The sequence below is a fragment of the Pseudovirgaria hyperparasitica genome (genome assembly GCF_010093815.1).
Source record: "Pseudovirgaria hyperparasitica strain CBS 121739 unplaced genomic scaffold EJ05scaffold_4, whole genome shotgun sequence".
Classification (NCBI taxonomy): domain Eukaryota; kingdom Fungi; phylum Ascomycota; class Dothideomycetes; order Acrospermales; family Acrospermaceae; genus Pseudovirgaria; species Pseudovirgaria hyperparasitica.
In genome coordinates, this window is record NW_022985552.1 from 1,687,233 (window position 1) to 1,701,753 (window position 14,521).

General features: G+C 49.4%; 7 protein-coding genes across 7 annotated transcripts; 5 read left to right on the plus strand and 2 right to left on the minus strand.

The window, feature by feature from the left end:
* Positions 1–829: 829 nt before the first annotated feature.
* On the plus strand, positions 830–3,413 carry EJ05DRAFT_289780 (beta-glucan synthesis-associated). Its single transcript, XM_033740513.1, has 5 exons — positions 830–1,702; positions 1,753–1,933; positions 1,984–2,085; positions 2,140–2,662; positions 2,708–3,413. Exons 1-5 carry the CDS (start codon positions 1,035–1,037, stop codon positions 3,259–3,261), a joined length of 2,028 nt encoding a protein of 675 aa, XP_033603034.1. The 5' UTR covers positions 830–1,034; the 3' UTR covers positions 3,262–3,413.
* Positions 3,414–4,379: 966 nt separating this feature from the next.
* On the plus strand, positions 4,380–5,633 carry EJ05DRAFT_536665 (uncharacterized protein). The gene is made up of 3 exons (XM_033749330.1): positions 4,380–5,005; positions 5,064–5,529; positions 5,598–5,633. Exons 1-2 carry the CDS (start codon positions 4,417–4,419, stop codon positions 5,513–5,515), a joined length of 1,041 nt encoding a protein of 346 aa, XP_033603035.1. The 5' UTR covers positions 4,380–4,416; the 3' UTR covers positions 5,516–5,529; positions 5,598–5,633.
* Positions 5,634–6,120: 487 nt separating this feature from the next.
* Positions 6,121–8,602, minus strand: EJ05DRAFT_484297 (uncharacterized protein; the record flags this gene model as incomplete). Its single annotated transcript, XM_033745325.1, has 2 exons — positions 6,121–7,276; positions 7,326–8,602. 2 exons carry the CDS (start codon positions 8,600–8,602, stop codon positions 6,121–6,123), a joined length of 2,433 nt encoding a protein of 810 aa, XP_033603036.1.
* An 844-nt stretch (positions 8,603–9,446) lies between these two features.
* On the plus strand, positions 9,447–10,825 carry EJ05DRAFT_509106 (uncharacterized protein). The gene is made up of 3 exons (XM_033748072.1): positions 9,447–9,649; positions 9,700–9,871; positions 9,925–10,825. Exons 2-3 carry the CDS (start codon positions 9,766–9,768, stop codon positions 10,641–10,643), a joined length of 825 nt encoding a protein of 274 aa, XP_033603037.1. The 5' UTR covers positions 9,447–9,649; positions 9,700–9,765; the 3' UTR covers positions 10,644–10,825.
* A 292-nt stretch (positions 10,826–11,117) lies between these two features.
* EJ05DRAFT_290083 (uncharacterized protein) lies at positions 11,118–12,107 on the plus strand. Its single transcript, XM_033740515.1, has one exon. The coding sequence runs from the start codon at positions 11,322–11,324 to the stop codon at positions 11,898–11,900; it is 579 nt and encodes a 192-aa protein (XP_033603038.1). The 5' UTR covers positions 11,118–11,321; the 3' UTR covers positions 11,901–12,107.
* On the plus strand, positions 12,108–13,426 carry EJ05DRAFT_290084 (uncharacterized protein). The gene is made up of 2 exons (XM_033740516.1): positions 12,108–12,438; positions 12,829–13,426. Exons 1-2 carry the CDS (start codon positions 12,315–12,317, stop codon positions 13,242–13,244), a joined length of 540 nt encoding a protein of 179 aa, XP_033603039.1. The 5' UTR covers positions 12,108–12,314; the 3' UTR covers positions 13,245–13,426.
* EJ05DRAFT_290002 (uncharacterized protein) lies at positions 13,118–14,392 on the minus strand. The gene is made up of 2 exons (XM_033740514.1): positions 13,317–14,392; positions 13,118–13,208 (listed from the first exon to the last, which is right to left on the minus strand). Exon 1 carries the CDS (start codon positions 14,301–14,303, stop codon positions 13,608–13,610), a length of 696 nt encoding a protein of 231 aa, XP_033603040.1. The 5' UTR covers positions 14,304–14,392; the 3' UTR covers positions 13,118–13,208; positions 13,317–13,607.
* Positions 14,393–14,521: the final 129 nt, after the last annotated feature.

Sequence of the window (14,521 nt, forward strand, 5' to 3'; positions counted from 1 at the left end):
GTTTCAGTGGCAACGCGCCAAGTAACGCAGTTGTGGCTTCAGCATGAAATTGTTCGATTATAATTGGAGCAGATCGTGCATCGATGGTGGATCCTGAGCGGGTTCCTTGCAGGCCGGGGGGTTGAAGGATAAGGGTCGGTAAGGGTAAGGATGGTCGGCTTGGCTCCCAGGGCTGCTGGCGCCGCGGGCACTGGGAACTTCAAGGAAGTAAGCGACGAACATGGAACGGCGCAAGGCAGGGCACTGGAAGGAATCCACCAGTACAGTAATTATTTGCCCTGTAAGACAGCTCAAGCACCCAGGCTCCAGCTGCAAGGAAGAGGGGAGAGGGGGGGGGAGGGTCTGGTTCTCGCGTGTTATTTGGCGGGCAAGCAGCGCAATTGGAAGCCTTGATGAGCCTCTCCCGTCTGCGCGAAATCGCCATCGCAGATTCGGCCTTTGTGGGAGATCATCCCTTTGCGACTCTCCTCGCGCTCTCTCTCTCTCTTCTTGACTGTCCCTAGTTAGTTTCCTTCTACGTATCCTCTTGTTCTTTCCCACTCCACTCTCCCAAACAGCTCTGTGCATAGTCCTTTTGTCTGCACTCCCACGGCCGATCGCATTCTTCTTTGTACTACTCTTCATTTACTGCCTCTCTGGCCATCTTTCCGGAACGTGCATCGCGTAGCCCTCTCCTGATTCAACTCGACAGAGCTTTTTTCTTTCCCAGTGCGTGCTTTCATAGTGCAAACGATCGACGTTCACTTCCACAACAACGACCCGTCAAGCCTCCATACAGCTTCATCTCTTTTTTGCTGCTCCTTCGATACCTTTGTCGCCTCATCGCTTCCGACTACTCTTGTCTGCTTGTCAACAGGTCCTCGTATACTCTATGCTGTCTTCTTGCCGTCATTGAGGACCACACACCATCGCTCTGGTCTCTTAGGACCTCCATCCTTCCCTTCCTCGCCAACCTCTGGCAATTGTCTTGGACGCCATTACCGCTTTCACTCCACCTACCTAGTCTATAATCGACTTCTGTCTAGACTTCCAATATGTCCTACAATGACGAACTTGGCCCTCGTGGCAACGCACCACCACATATCCGACTGAACTCTGGTTCAAACGACGCCTTTGCCGACAGTGACGGCATAAGACCCTCAATGGCTCGAGCTCCATCATCGCGGTCTTTGATACCACAATCGCCTGGGATACGGCCGGGGACCGCTGGTTCTCTGTACCATCACGGTGCTGCCACGGAATCTTCAGAAATATCATCATCAGAACTGCTCCTACCTCCTAAGAAATTCGGAAAGTCAAGACGGTATCGGGATGAAGAGTCGCCTGTTTCTCCACATTCGGGAATGTCGTCGAGACGTTCAAGCTGGGACTCACAATCAGACTCTGTTCGGAGTCGGAACAGTCTGTATGGTGGGCCATTCGCGAGTCCCTTCGACGATTCCCGCACACCGTCGAGAGCTGGAAGCGAGGATGATTTGAACACTCAGACGGTCTCCGAAAAATACAACATTCTACCTTCAGCTGGTCTGTTACTCTTTCCAGAGGACGTTGAAAAGGATGACTACCTCCACAATCCTGATCCGAACGACAAGGACCGAGACACTTGCGGTGACATATTATCAAGGCGTGGCTTGATAAACTTAGGAGGCCTTGGCTTTATCATTATCGGAATCTTCTTCTTATTCATTGGCTATCCAGTGCTGTAAGTAACGACAATGGTAGTATGGACTTGGCGCTGACAAGACTGACCAGGACTTACGTTCACGACGTAATACAACCCGAAGACGACGGATGCACGAACAATCCATTGTGTATAGACGTGGGCCACTCTATCGACCACATGCAAAACATTCGATTCAAACTCATAGACGAGGATACACCCGACCATGCCAAGACCAGAAAAGACCGCAATGGCAAAAAGCAAGTTCTCGTGGTGCGTATCGTCACATGCAATTGCTGCTCTGTATTTGCTGATCAGATTAGTTTTCGGATGAATTCAATGTTGATGGTCGCACGTTCTACGAAGGTGATGACTCGTATTTCCAGGCTATGGATATCTGGTACGGTGTAACTCAGGATCTTGAGGCGAGTATCAACTTTGGCATTTGTAAAAACATCCTCTAATATACGTCTCAATAGTGGTACGACCCTGATGCGGCTACAACTAGAGACGGCACACTCGAGCTTCGCTTCGATGCATTTCAGAATCATGGTCTCAACTATCGCTCTGGCATGCTACAATCGTGGAATCAAATGTGTTTTACCGGCGGTTACATCGAAGCCAGTATCTCACTTCCTGGGCGCGGAGATACAATGGGTTTCTGGCCTGGTTTCTGGACAATGGGAAATCTTGGTAGACCTGGTTACGCTGCAAGCACAGACGGCATGTGGCCTTACTCGTATGATGATATCTGCGATGCTGGCATCACCGCAAATCAAAGCCAAACGGACGGTACCAGCTACTTGCCTGGCATGAGATTGCCGGCATGTACCTGCGACGGAGAAGATCACCCAAACCCAGGTGTGTCCCGAAGCGCGCCAGAGATCGATGCCCTCGAAGCAAGTGTTGGCTATCTCGACCCTCCGTCCAATGCGGCCATTGGTGAAGTATCTCAGTCCTGTCAGATTGCGCCTTTTGATCTATTCTGGCAACCAGACCTAGGTAAGCTTTCTACATTAGGTTCGTATCCTTGACTAACATAGACAGAATATGTCGAAGTCTATGACCACAGCATTACCAAGATCAATTCTTACCAAGGTGGTGTGTTCCAGCAGGCCATATCCGGATTGACCCATCTGAACAACAACTGGTATGATGGCAAACAGTATCAGACTTACGCATTCGAGTACGAACCTGGTCGAGATGGTTATGTTACTTGGTTCGTCGGCAAGGACGAGACCTGGACGCTGTACGCGGATGCCCTGAGGCCGAACGGCAACATTGGGCAGCGTGTCATTCCTCAGGAGCCAATGGCCATGATCATGAACTTTGGCATGTCAAACGGTTTTGCTGCGCTCAACATGACCGGGTTAGGATCATTGATGCCAGCTACTATGCGCTTTGACTACGTACGAATTTACCAAGACGAAGACGCCGTATCAGTCACGTGCGATCCTCCCGGATTTCCCACTACAGCGTACATCAACAAGCACAAAGAAGCCTACTATAACCCCAATATTACCCTCTGGAAGCAGACGGATTTCGATTGGCCAAAAAACGAGTTCGTCGACGGATGCAAGGCCGCCAAAACCAAGGAGTGAAACGGACAAGAGTCTAGTTTAGGCCTTGTATAACATGTCTACCTCAACCAGCGAATGTGTAAAAGTTGTTTCATCTATTTGATCCTTCCTACGACGTCAGGAGGTCACGAGCGAGTGCATCATACCCCTTTCCAGCCCTTGGCATGCTGGGCATCCCAACCCACGATTAATCACTTACGCATCATACGGAGTTGGCGCGCACCTATCGATTTTCTTAACGCTACTAGATATTCAGTCGGTGTACATGAATTGGCTAGTTCTACGTGTACTTGATATACATGCATTGCATTCTCTACGAAATTAAATGCTTCACTCAAGACCGGCACACATACCAGAGAAGGAGCATTGCAGATTCGAGCCCATGCGAGCAAACAGTTGTTCAGCAAGGATCGACGAAAAGATGCATTCGTCAGACTTAATATTAAATTCTGCAAAGATTGAATCAGCATGTCATTTGTGCAGTGTACAACCTCCACGCTTCGCCACGAGCCATTTGCCGCAGCTGCTTGGTAGAATGCAGTGGGCACGATGTCTTCGCTGTAGAAGCTACGTCTTGAGTCCACATGAACTCGATTTCGGGATGTGATCTTTGTTGTGCCGTTGCTGCGACGGAGAGCTTCTGTGATTTAGATGTGAAGAACGAAGAAGCCCAGTCGGCATGCTAGAAGGTAACATCACGAAGTAGTGTAGGCGGTAAATGTAAATTCAAAAGAGATCCAAAAGACATAGCGTTTCATAGCAGTTCTCCCCTCCCTTTCCTCTCCCCCTCTTTTCCTCGGGGCATCTGGCTCAGCGTAACATCGCGGTAGTAATGCAAGACAACTCAACTGCTAAGAATTCAAGGCTTAATCAAGTGAATTAAAGCCTCCCTGACTCTTTGCCTTCTTTATTCCCCTACGCAATTCACCTTACATTGAAATGAGTTTCTTTATTTGATACGTCATCTAGGTGAAGCACATTTCACATTCGGCTCACTTCACAAAGTCTATTTCTCGAAACTAAGGTTTTTATCCATCCTGTTCGAGGATCTACTAGCGTACAATGTCAACAGACCCTGCTGACCGCTCGTCCAGCCGATATTATCCCCCCAAGTCCTCTTCCTCTACACCTGAGTTTTACAAATATAGCCAGAAAGTGACTGCCACCACAGTCAAAATGAGCTTAACGACCGAAACTAAATCCGAGAAGCCAAAGTCCGATGCGAAAGAGCTACTGGAAGTCATCGAACTTGACGAGGACTGGAATTTGACCGTTGTGATTGGAGCTGTCCAGCAACGTTTTCGAGTTTGCCGCCAGGCGCTGATGGTAAGCCCAGTCTGGCGACGCATGTTTGGTCCACCATTCGGAGAACCGGACATGTCTGAGATCAGCATGCCAGAGGATGACGCGAATGCGATGGGCATCGTGCTCAATATGGCCCATCACAAGTACGAAGCTGTGCCTAAACGCCTAGACACTACTACATTCTATAACGTCGCTCTGCTCGTCAGCAAGTACAGCTTGGAGACTCTCGTGCTTCCATTCTGGAAGCCATGGTACGATGAACTTATTGGAATGCACGACCCGTTCTCGCCGACTCCACATCCATATCTGGTCTTCATCGCGTGGGCTTTCGGAGACGTGGAACTGTTCACAGCGACTACTCTATCCTTGATAATCCACGCATCTCCAGAGAACCCAGATAATCCCACGGACTGTAGCCTTGAAGCTATGGCCTTGTGCAGAATGCCTCCAGGTGTCCTAGGTGAGTGTCTCCGGACCAAAACATTTCCCAGCAAACTCACACCTCATGTGTCCCATAGATCGTATCATCGACACCAGAACGTCCAAACTTGCAGACATGCTCCAGTTGATCCAGGACCATATGGAACTGGCCTTGCAAGACCATTGCCTGTTAGACGACCGTGCATGCGACTCATGCATGCTAGGATCCTTCATCAAATCGCTCGACGAGGCAGGACTCTGGCCAATCCCCGACAATCCTTCCGACTGCAGACTGAGCCTGAACGAGATGAACAGGCGGCTGGAAAAAATCATGATCGAGCCTATGCCGTCCATCGAGACTACAAAATACCAGCAAGGCTCGGTTCACGCGGCTTGCGCAGCGACGTGCCAGTTTGATCGCGAGGGGCTTAGGGATGTGTATCGGTCGATTGCCGCGCCTATAGATAAGGCTCTTCGCCGCCACATGGATGTGCAGCGCACGAAGTTGAATGGGCTGACGAAGCGCAAAAGAGAGGATTGGGGTGTCTAGGTCGTGGCTGCATTGTTTGTATCACCCAATTTACTTTATCCTATCCCGGGGCGCACCAACTGACATTTTTGCATCCTTACAGCATATTCAGGTTCATTCCATCGGCACAACTCTGAGGTTAGCTATTGACAGAATGGCGCCTTCTTGCCGCTCTTCAAAATGCTTGATAATGTCACGATCGTTCATCCAATGTTGTATTGCCACCCTCTTCGTCGTTCAAATTCCTCGGCTATAGGAAGGCGTTCTAATCACTGCTACCGCTGAAGTACCAGACCGAAATTGGAGAATGGCTGTAATACGGAGATGTTCTGACATTGTGGTTACTCTACATAGAGGAGGGACCAATGCGGTGCTGTTATGTTCATAATTTGACATGAAGCATGAAAATGAAGAAGCGTAACAACACTGTGCCATGCATGCAAACGTGACGAGGAACTCATCTCTGTCCTCCTTGAGATCGTCACTCGACTAAGTTTATCTCCCAAGAGAAAGAGCTCTTTTCTATGTTGTTTCCAGTTCACACAAGTAAAGAAACGCTAATGGTTAATTAACATAGACTGATCGTTCACCAACATGGGTAATTAGCCTCTTCAAGAGTCCAAGTCCTATGCCGCCTTCTGCGTTGCCTGCCACTCTTCATGCAGCTTCTTCTGCTTCTCCCATTCTTTGACCAGCTTCTTGCGCTTATTCTTAGGGATCGCATTCCGCTCTGCATCCAGTGTCGGAATACCACGTTCATCCCATTCCAGATACTCTTCCGAGTTTTGGAACATTTGCAAGGGGTCAAGTTTAGCCCGTTCACGCAGCTCCTTTTCCTTCTCTGCTTCCCTGGCCTGTCGGTCTAGCTTCGCCTTGGCTTTGGCGGCGAGAGCTGTGTCGCTTTCCGCGCGTGCCTCCTCAAGCATTTTGTCCAGGGGCCGTACCAAAGCTGATTGAAGATTAGTGCGGTCCTCGAGATAGATGCCGAGATTCCAAAGATGAACATCGCGAAGTTGGTCGCAGAGGGCGAGGAATTCCTTTGCTGATGCTTGCTGAGTCGCAAGTTTCATTACGTCGGTGTGGAAATGCTGTAGCACCTCCTTATATGGTTCAGAGGACTCCACCGCTGGCTCTGGCGTCTCGATCGAGATATCTTCAACGAGCTTCGCTATGGCAGAATGATCCACCGAGCCGGAAGTAATCAAAAGCCGGACCTCGTCACGCAGCCGAGATGCAGGGTAAATGTAGGGTTTTGCTGGTGCCGGAATATCTAATCCTGACCACCCTATGCGTTCCGAATTGCTCAGATCCCCCTCAGGATCGAGACCAAATATGGTAACAATCCGCGTTATCCATCGCGCTAGCAGAATGACTGTTTTGTTTGAGAGTTGCTCCGCTGAGTTTGTCTGGGTGATGAGATCAGAGAGTATTTTCATAACTGCCGGGGTGTTGAAAGAGTCGCAAAGAGCTGCGTCAACGTTGGATTTCGCCTTGTCCAGGGCGTCTATCAACTCCTGGTCTGTAGTTTCAAGGCCTTGTTCTCTTATGGCATCCGCCATGGAATGCCTCAACACGTGCAAGCTGTTCAAGAAAAAGTTGTTGAGCTTGCCCTCCCAGCCAATTACTGCCTTCGTGAGCTCGTCTGTCACCTCAATCCCATCCTGCCAAGGCATCAAAAGAAAGCATATTCGAAGAGAGCGGGCACTCCACTGTTTCTCCGAGAGAACAGATCTGATCGTCGTAAAGTTCTTAAGGCTCTTGCTCATCTTCAAGCCTCGAATCCTGTATCTGTCAGGGTCATCCGCACGACTAGGCAGCATTTGGAACGTACCTCAATTGTCCCATATGTATGAAATAATTCACCCACTGCGCCGGACTGCCTGGGGTCGACCAGTAAGCTTCCGATTGAGCCAGTTCGTTGTCATGATGGGGAAAGCAGAGATCTACGCCTCCAGAATGAATATCAATAGTCTTCCCAATGACTTCGGAGGCCATCGCAGAGCACTCAATATGCCATCCTGGCCGCCCATTTCCCCATGGACTTGGCCATGCCGGTTCACCTGGCTTGCTAGCTTTCCACAATGCGAAATGATTCTCGTTCCGTTTCATCGACTTTCCTTTGAACAGCGAGCCCTCACCGTCCGCTTGGAGAGAGCAATCGTTCTTACTCCAAGGCTCTAGCTTAGAATAGTGATGTCCAGCCTTCTCAAATGAGTCGATATCGAAATAGACGGAACCGTCGAGGGTGGCGTAGCCGAAACCATTAGCGATGATTTGTTGAACGAAGTCAATAATCTCAGGGACATATTCCGTTACACGGGTGATGACATCCGGATATTGGACATTAAGCGCAGTCATGTCTTCGAAAAAGCGGCGTTCGAATTTCCGCGACAGGTTCATGTAGATCTGGTAATTATCTGATGGCAGCGATGGCCCATGTAGCGCATCAAGATACGGTAGCAAGACATCTTTCGTCTTCATGAAGAATTCAGATACGTTTTCCGGAGCCCCCAGAGCCTCGACGGCAGACCGTGCTGTGTCGATGTATGCTCTCAATAGTAAGTCGTCGACAGTGAGCGCTTGACCCCGAGCAGAGTCTAGCTTGTCCTCATATGCCTTCGACACTGCCTCGGAGAATCTCTCCGGGCTCGTATCAGGGGGCAGATATGGGAGATTTTTTCCAATATATGTCCGGTACGCGGCCTCAGTAGCCTCCAGAACTGCAGGGCTTATAGCAGCGTTGTCTCGAGATGCATGCTCTTCCTTGAACCGCGCAAAGAGGTACTGCTGACGGGCGGACACAATGATCTTATCGTCGATATCAGTCGTATTCATGACGAACTTGACTTGGAAGCCGAAATAGTCCTTCATTATGCGGCGGATAATGTCGGTTGAGACGTAGTTTTTTGCATGTCCTAGATGGGCATCTTCATACACTGTGGGTCCACACGCATACCACGTCACGCTCTTCCCTGTTGGATCGACTGGAATGAAAACATCCTTCTTTCGAGTCAAGGTGTTGTATATTTTCAAGTTGGGCAGTTTCGTCTGAGATTCTGCTTGGGTAGGGGGAGCCCATGGAGGTTGTCTGCGATCGGTGGAAGCCATGCTGCGTATGCCGAGATTTTAATTCTGGGTAAAGACTTTGCAATCTAGACAGAAGTTTGGAGGGGGCCAGAATAATATTGTGAGTGTTATGAGTCCGATCCAGCTCCAGGGTATGACTTTTAAAACTCCCAGACAAACATGACTCACTCGAGCGGACTCATTCTGCCTATGACCAGCGCTCTGTGTAACACTGCTCGCAGAAGGGGTCGAGGATCCAAAAACCTCCCATGCGTAAACTTCCACTCCCTTGGGAATGATCGCAAGTGGTATAGTAGACCCTTTCATAAAGGAACCAGCAGTGTGCGGCCTATCGGTGGAGAGTTAGAGGGTTGTTAGTGTTGTTATGTTCTCGGTGGTCCAAATGATGAAGACTCTCGAAGCAGCAGCCTGTCTGGAAATGGCGACACTGAGTTCAATGTTGCAAAATGGATCGCGAAAGTCCGAGAGTCTTTAAATACATGAATGAACAGGCTAAACTTATGACATACCACTTTTTAGTCTAGATATATTCATGTAATGTGTTGAGCGCAGGAATAACATCTCTCTCCTGAAAAATGAGATGAAGCAGGACTTGAATGTCTACTGCACATTCACTAGTGATTATCGTCAGTAACATATGCTTGACCACAGCACAATTCACCCATAACATTCAACTCATGCCTCAGGCATGATACTCCACTCATGCACGTTCAGCCGCACGTTCAGCCGAAGCCGGACCAGCAATCACCCCGCCGGCTCAAGATGATACTGCGTATATATAGTCACGACTATCCATTATTGTACGGACCGGTGATTCTGCTGTGGGCAATTCGGCCCCGGAGGATCAACATCCTTTCCTTTAGCCGCCTTCTCGACCACACGCGTTGCATGCAACTGTTGGTATCTCGGACCCTTTTATCATAGCCTGGCTAGGTACCCGGACGATCACGAGAGAAGGAAATGCATATAAGTAAAGGCGATGGAAGGTCGAGGAGGAGCTGCAGAACATCATCGATACCATACACGTTCAGCTTCAATCTGTCATAGCTCCTCCATACATAGCAATACGTGAGTCTAGGTCTTGAATCGATTTCAAACCCATATACTGACTGTGACAGTACATCATATTCACGCAGCATCGCACCCTAAACACCTCAAACATACCAGTTCCTACAGTCTTCAAAATGACCACCCAATCCTCCCAAGCTATCGCCTTCTTCGGCGCAACAGGCGGTACAACCGCTGCCGCCCTCGCCCTCACCCTGAAAGCAGGCTACCATTGCACAGCTCGTCAGTCCCCTGTCCGCTCTTGTCCTATCCTTTCCATACTGACAAACACACAGTCGCCCGCACCCCGGCAAAGCTCACCAGCCTCCTCACAACAACCTACGCCCTGCCCGACTCCCTCCTCACCAGCAACCTCACAATCACTCCAGGCTCCATCGCCGACGCTGACGCGATCCGCACCGTCCTTGCGCCTGCCACGCACGGCCCGGTATCTCAGATCATCTTCGGCATCGGCGGGAGCCCGAAGCTCCAGTACTCGCTGACCGCGCCGGTGACGTTGGACAACGTGCATATCTGCGAGACGGGCACGCAAGCAATCCTCGACGTACTCAAAAGTATGCTAGCCGAAGGCGTGGTGAAGAGAGAGCAGAGACCACGCATGATGGTGATTAGTACCACGGGGGTCAGCCCACGCGAGGACGTGCCCTGGAGTATGCGCTGGATGTACCACTATACTCTCTCTGTACCGCATGCGGATAAGAAGAAGATGGAAGAGGCCGTGATAAAGGGGTGTGAGGGTGCGGAAGCATCGTTGGGTGGATTTACGGTTGTGCGGCCAACTCTCTTGACGGATGGTGTGGAGAAGGGGGTCGGGAGTGTACGGGTTGGGTGGGAATATGCTGGGGGACAGTTGACCGCTGACGGAAAGGAGGAGGCGCCGGGGCCAGCTGTTGGATACTCTGTGAGCCGAAGGGATGTCGGCGCGTGGATTGCGGAAGAGGTCGTCAAGGGGAAAGGAAAGTGGGATGGGAGGTGTGTGAGTTTGACATACTAGAGCATAACGGATGAGATGTGTTAGGACATGCTCTGTGGGGTTTTTATGATACCAGCTTCTTTTAGATTTATGTACGAGCAATCAATCTCTTGTCGATTTGTATGTGTTTCTTGGTCGATGTCATAACAACTTTGGAAATGAAGGGTCACAGGATAATCAATTTCTACGTAGTTAAAATTGCTGTTGTCACTTTCGAACTGTAATCTTCAAATACTCGATCATCTTAGTAATGGTATGTTCTTACTCGTGCATACACAGTGTCTGATGCCCTGGATACTTCTGTGCGTTAAGATGTTCATGCTTGATCACGTTGTACTTCACAGCGAGTACTTTTTGGTAAAATATGACTCTTCTGCGTTACGAGCCAGTTGATATTATTGCACCGGGAGCGGTAATTCACGTGTCACGATGATAATGTCTTATTCCCCATTATATTAATGAAATGAAACGTCAAAGACACACTTCTTTTGCTTCCTTTGAGGATTTGCTGAGAATACGGATGCATGATTTCGTGTAGCCAAGGTACTAAGACGCCCAAGAAAAGCCTATCCATAGTATGATAGATACATAACTGCCCGTCGGATCATGGTCCGTCCCGAAACACACATTCCAAGCCCGATTGTGACTCATAGAGAGGGTATCCACCGCGCCTGAGCCGGCGCCCGTTAAAGTCCACCCATGACTCCCAGAAGACCCATCATCATGAGAACTTGCCGATTCTGGTCTCCAGCTTGCCCGGCCGCGCCTCCTGTCTCAGTCGGCGCTACCGCTGTCGTGCTCGGACTGGAGGTGCCGGACGTCGTTGTAGTCGGACTACTCACTGATCCTCCAGGTGATGTCACCGGGGCACTACTTGAAGGGCTTGACACTGGCTCGTCCGAGAGAGAAATAGGTAAAATTGATAGGATATCGGATCTAGTCGAGGCCTCAGACAAGAAGCTCTCGAATTCGGACCGAAGAGAGGAGAGCTCGGGTGGCAGAGTGGAAAAGAAGACCGGCCCTGGTCCAACGGGTAACCCAGAGGGAGTGGGAATGGATTGCTGGATAGTTGTATCAGATCTCAGGGTTCATCCTTTCCAAGTGTGGACCGAATGGTATATATTGATCAACACTAGTGAGGCTGTGCGGACTTACTGTTCGGGCCAATACTACGAAAGCAAGAGTGGCAAGAATCCTCAGACTGAAGACAGTTCGGGGATACATCTTGTTCGGTTGGTTCATTGTGGTGATATGTACGATTTATTGGTACGAATATAGAAATGCTTCCAGGTTCCACGTAGTGAAGACTAAAGCTTAGTACAGAACGGGCTGTGAACGCGTGTTTACGCTTCCCTCTATCAGGCAACAGTGATTCAACGGATGAGAGTCGTCAGGTGCACAGTTGCCAAGCTCAAATGTTCCCACAATGCAATACGATTTCGTACAGAAAGTCGTACTTACCTATAGAAAAACAAAGTGTTAGTAAGTCCAACAGTTTCAAGGGAGTGGTGGGGCACAATGGTGTAGTAGTAGTGTTGTCGATATATTGAATCCGACATTCTATTGGCTCAAATTCACCTTGGCAATTGTAAATATGTAGCGTCCGTCAAAAAGCTTCGGGCGCTCGGCAAAATTGCCAGAGTTTAGACCGATTTCTGCCAACACGTGCCACCTTTTGACTAAAATTGGAAGATGTACAACATCAAAGAGACCGTCAGATGCGCGTCTGCCTTGTTGGATCTTCGGAGGCTGTGGCTTTACGATCCGCAAGGCACTCCTCACTCTAATATAGAAAGAGAGTATTATTATAGGCCAAGTGGGTGACCTTCCGCTGTTATGGATTCCTACCGTCTTGCTTAGCCTGCACCAAGTGTATATGATATGTTTACACCAGTCTTCCCCCAAAATCTTTATTGTTGTAACAGCGAGCCCCTTTCCGCTCGAAGAGACACCTTCAGAGCCTCTTGTCGTCCTCTTGTCTCTGCAGAATGAGTACTGTGTGAAATGCTTGATTATTCCCTTGCCCCGTTCGAGCCATAATTCTAAGTCTATACTCGGCATCGTATAAAACACCTTTGCCCCGAATAGTGTCAACTACCTTGTATGCCTCATTGAGTTCTGGTGGCGCGTATTGGCCCTCTGTTATATTAAACCAGGATCAATATACTCACCAAAGGGTATAGTTTATCCACTAATGTGTTCAAAGACAATCGTGTTGATCTGAGAACAACGATGCCCTGCGCCAGTGTTCGTTCTCCTGATGCATTCGCATGTGGCGTAATTGGGAATGGATTTGGAGCCGATACACGCGCGATGATCTTTTGGATCAAATATAAGCTGATATATAAGCTATGGCACCTTTTCTGCAAGGGGAAAGGGCAGAGAGTCCCGCATTCCAAGTTATCACGTGCTCTCTTCCGCTGGCGTGCCGTATACCACCATCCGTCTTGGATAATTGTACTGCATCAGATTTACCGGATGTGTCGCTTTTTGGGTGGTGATCGAATGGAGCGAAGACTCCAGGGTCTAACGAATTGCGTTCTGGATGTTAGGGGTGCAGCTAAACGCGTGGGGGAATTGGTGGGACTGATCGCACAGTGGCCACGATTAGCTCAAGACTAGCAAATTATGTCGTCTGGGTAATCATCACGATCCATGAATGCATGGCAAGGGGGATTGAACATGCTTACATACCCTCTCGAATATCTCACAGGGAGCAGCTCTATTCATGCAAGCTACAAATGTCACCACAATAAGAGTTCGTACTCTTTGGCATGTTGCCAGAAAAGTCCATGTATTGTCGAAGTGAGTCACCCTCAGAGCATCGTGTAATGGATCTTAGCTGTATTGGATTAGGCCTCCCCAAATATCTTTCCGCCCGACGTACCACAGCAGGGTTATCTACGTCATCCTGAGAAACGTGACAAGACGTGGTGCAGTTCCAAATGACGCCAACCTACGAGGGTTGAGTGATACGTTTCCCTATCACTTGCTTGCTGTCTCTTGTGTGCTGTCGTAGCCATGACCAGGGATCTTCGCCAGAAGCGCCTTCTGTCTCTCCCTCTTCATATCTTGCTGATCTCCGTAGCGAGTATTGGTGTCTTCCTTCAGCACGCCAGAGATTTTCGTCTTATCCACGCTCTGTGACTCGTTCGGTGTCACCGGGCTGTAAGACTGGGCATTGGAAGCATCGAAACCTTCAGGCACGGTACGACTGGCAGCGAGAGCGGCAATGTAGTTGGAACTACCGCTTCGAGGAGGAGCAAGCGGCCGGCGGGTACTTCTAGGAGCGGCCAACATAGGACTATCGGTATCTTCTGGAGGAGCCGTAGATGGGGCAGCGGAGTCCGTCTGCTTCAATGCGTTAGAGGTGAACGCGAATTCAGCTTCCGCTCTAGTGTTGGGTGTAAGCATCGAAGGCGTTGGTATGCCTGAATCTGAGCTAAGATACGGATCTGGCGAGAGATGGACCGAATCGGTTTGACCAGAACGGACGGGAAGAGACTCTTTGGCTGAATCTGAATTGTCTCCCATGGTGTTCAAATTGGTTCGTTCGAGCGACAACCTGGTATGTGTGTGAGAGATCAATTGGCTTTGTATTTTTAAGAGTTTTGTGAAGCCTAGGAAATGAAAATTGGGAGAAAGGAAATGTGAAGGTGTGAGGAATTCGTAATAGAGCATGAAGCTCAGGGAAGGGAAGTGGAATGCGAACTAAGTATCCAGGAGGTATGACGTTGTTTCATGGCGCTGCCCAGGTGAGCCGTGGGGCTACGGCTAAGGCAACCAGGGCAGATAATGCGTCATGCTTGTTGATCTCCCTTGACTCAATCTCACACAATTTATCAGGAACCACATACCAATGTTAATATATAATCTTCGCAAACCTTCTCTTGGAGAAT

Bases quoted from the DNA above. Each gene is read 5' to 3' on its own strand.
- EJ05DRAFT_289780 (XM_033740513.1), top strand. From the start codon at position 1,035: ATGTCCTACAATGACGAACTTGGCCCTCGTGGCAACGCACCACCACAT. The intron at 1,934-1,983 runs GTGCGTATCGTC...TGATCAGATTAG, and splicing joins GCAAAAAGCAAGTTCTCGTG to TTTTCGGATGAATTCAATGT. The intron at 2,663-2,707 runs GTAAGCTTTCTA...TAACATAGACAG, and splicing joins ATTCTGGCAACCAGACCTAG to AATATGTCGAAGTCTATGAC.
- EJ05DRAFT_536665 (XM_033749330.1), top strand. From the start codon at position 4,417: ATGAGCTTAACGACCGAAACTAAATCCGAGAAGCCAAAGTCCGATGCG. The intron at 5,006-5,063 runs GTGAGTGTCTCC...TGTGTCCCATAG, and splicing joins AATGCCTCCAGGTGTCCTAG to ATCGTATCATCGACACCAGA.
- EJ05DRAFT_509106 (XM_033748072.1), top strand. From the start codon at position 9,766: ATGACCACCCAATCCTCCCAAGCTATCGCCTTCTTCGGCGCAACAGGC. The intron at 9,872-9,924 runs GTCAGTCCCCTG...ACAAACACACAG, and splicing joins AGGCTACCATTGCACAGCTC to TCGCCCGCACCCCGGCAAAG.
- EJ05DRAFT_290083 (XM_033740515.1), top strand. From the start codon at position 11,322: ATGACTCCCAGAAGACCCATCATCATGAGAACTTGCCGATTCTGGTCT.
- EJ05DRAFT_290084 (XM_033740516.1), top strand. From the start codon at position 12,315: ATGTACAACATCAAAGAGACCGTCAGATGCGCGTCTGCCTTGTTGGAT. The intron at 12,439-12,828 runs GTGGGTGACCTT...ATGTGTTCAAAG, and splicing joins AGAGTATTATTATAGGCCAA to ACAATCGTGTTGATCTGAGA.
- EJ05DRAFT_290002 (XM_033740514.1), bottom strand. From the start codon at position 14,303: ATGCTCTATTACGAATTCCTCACACCTTCACATTTCCTTTCTCCCAAT.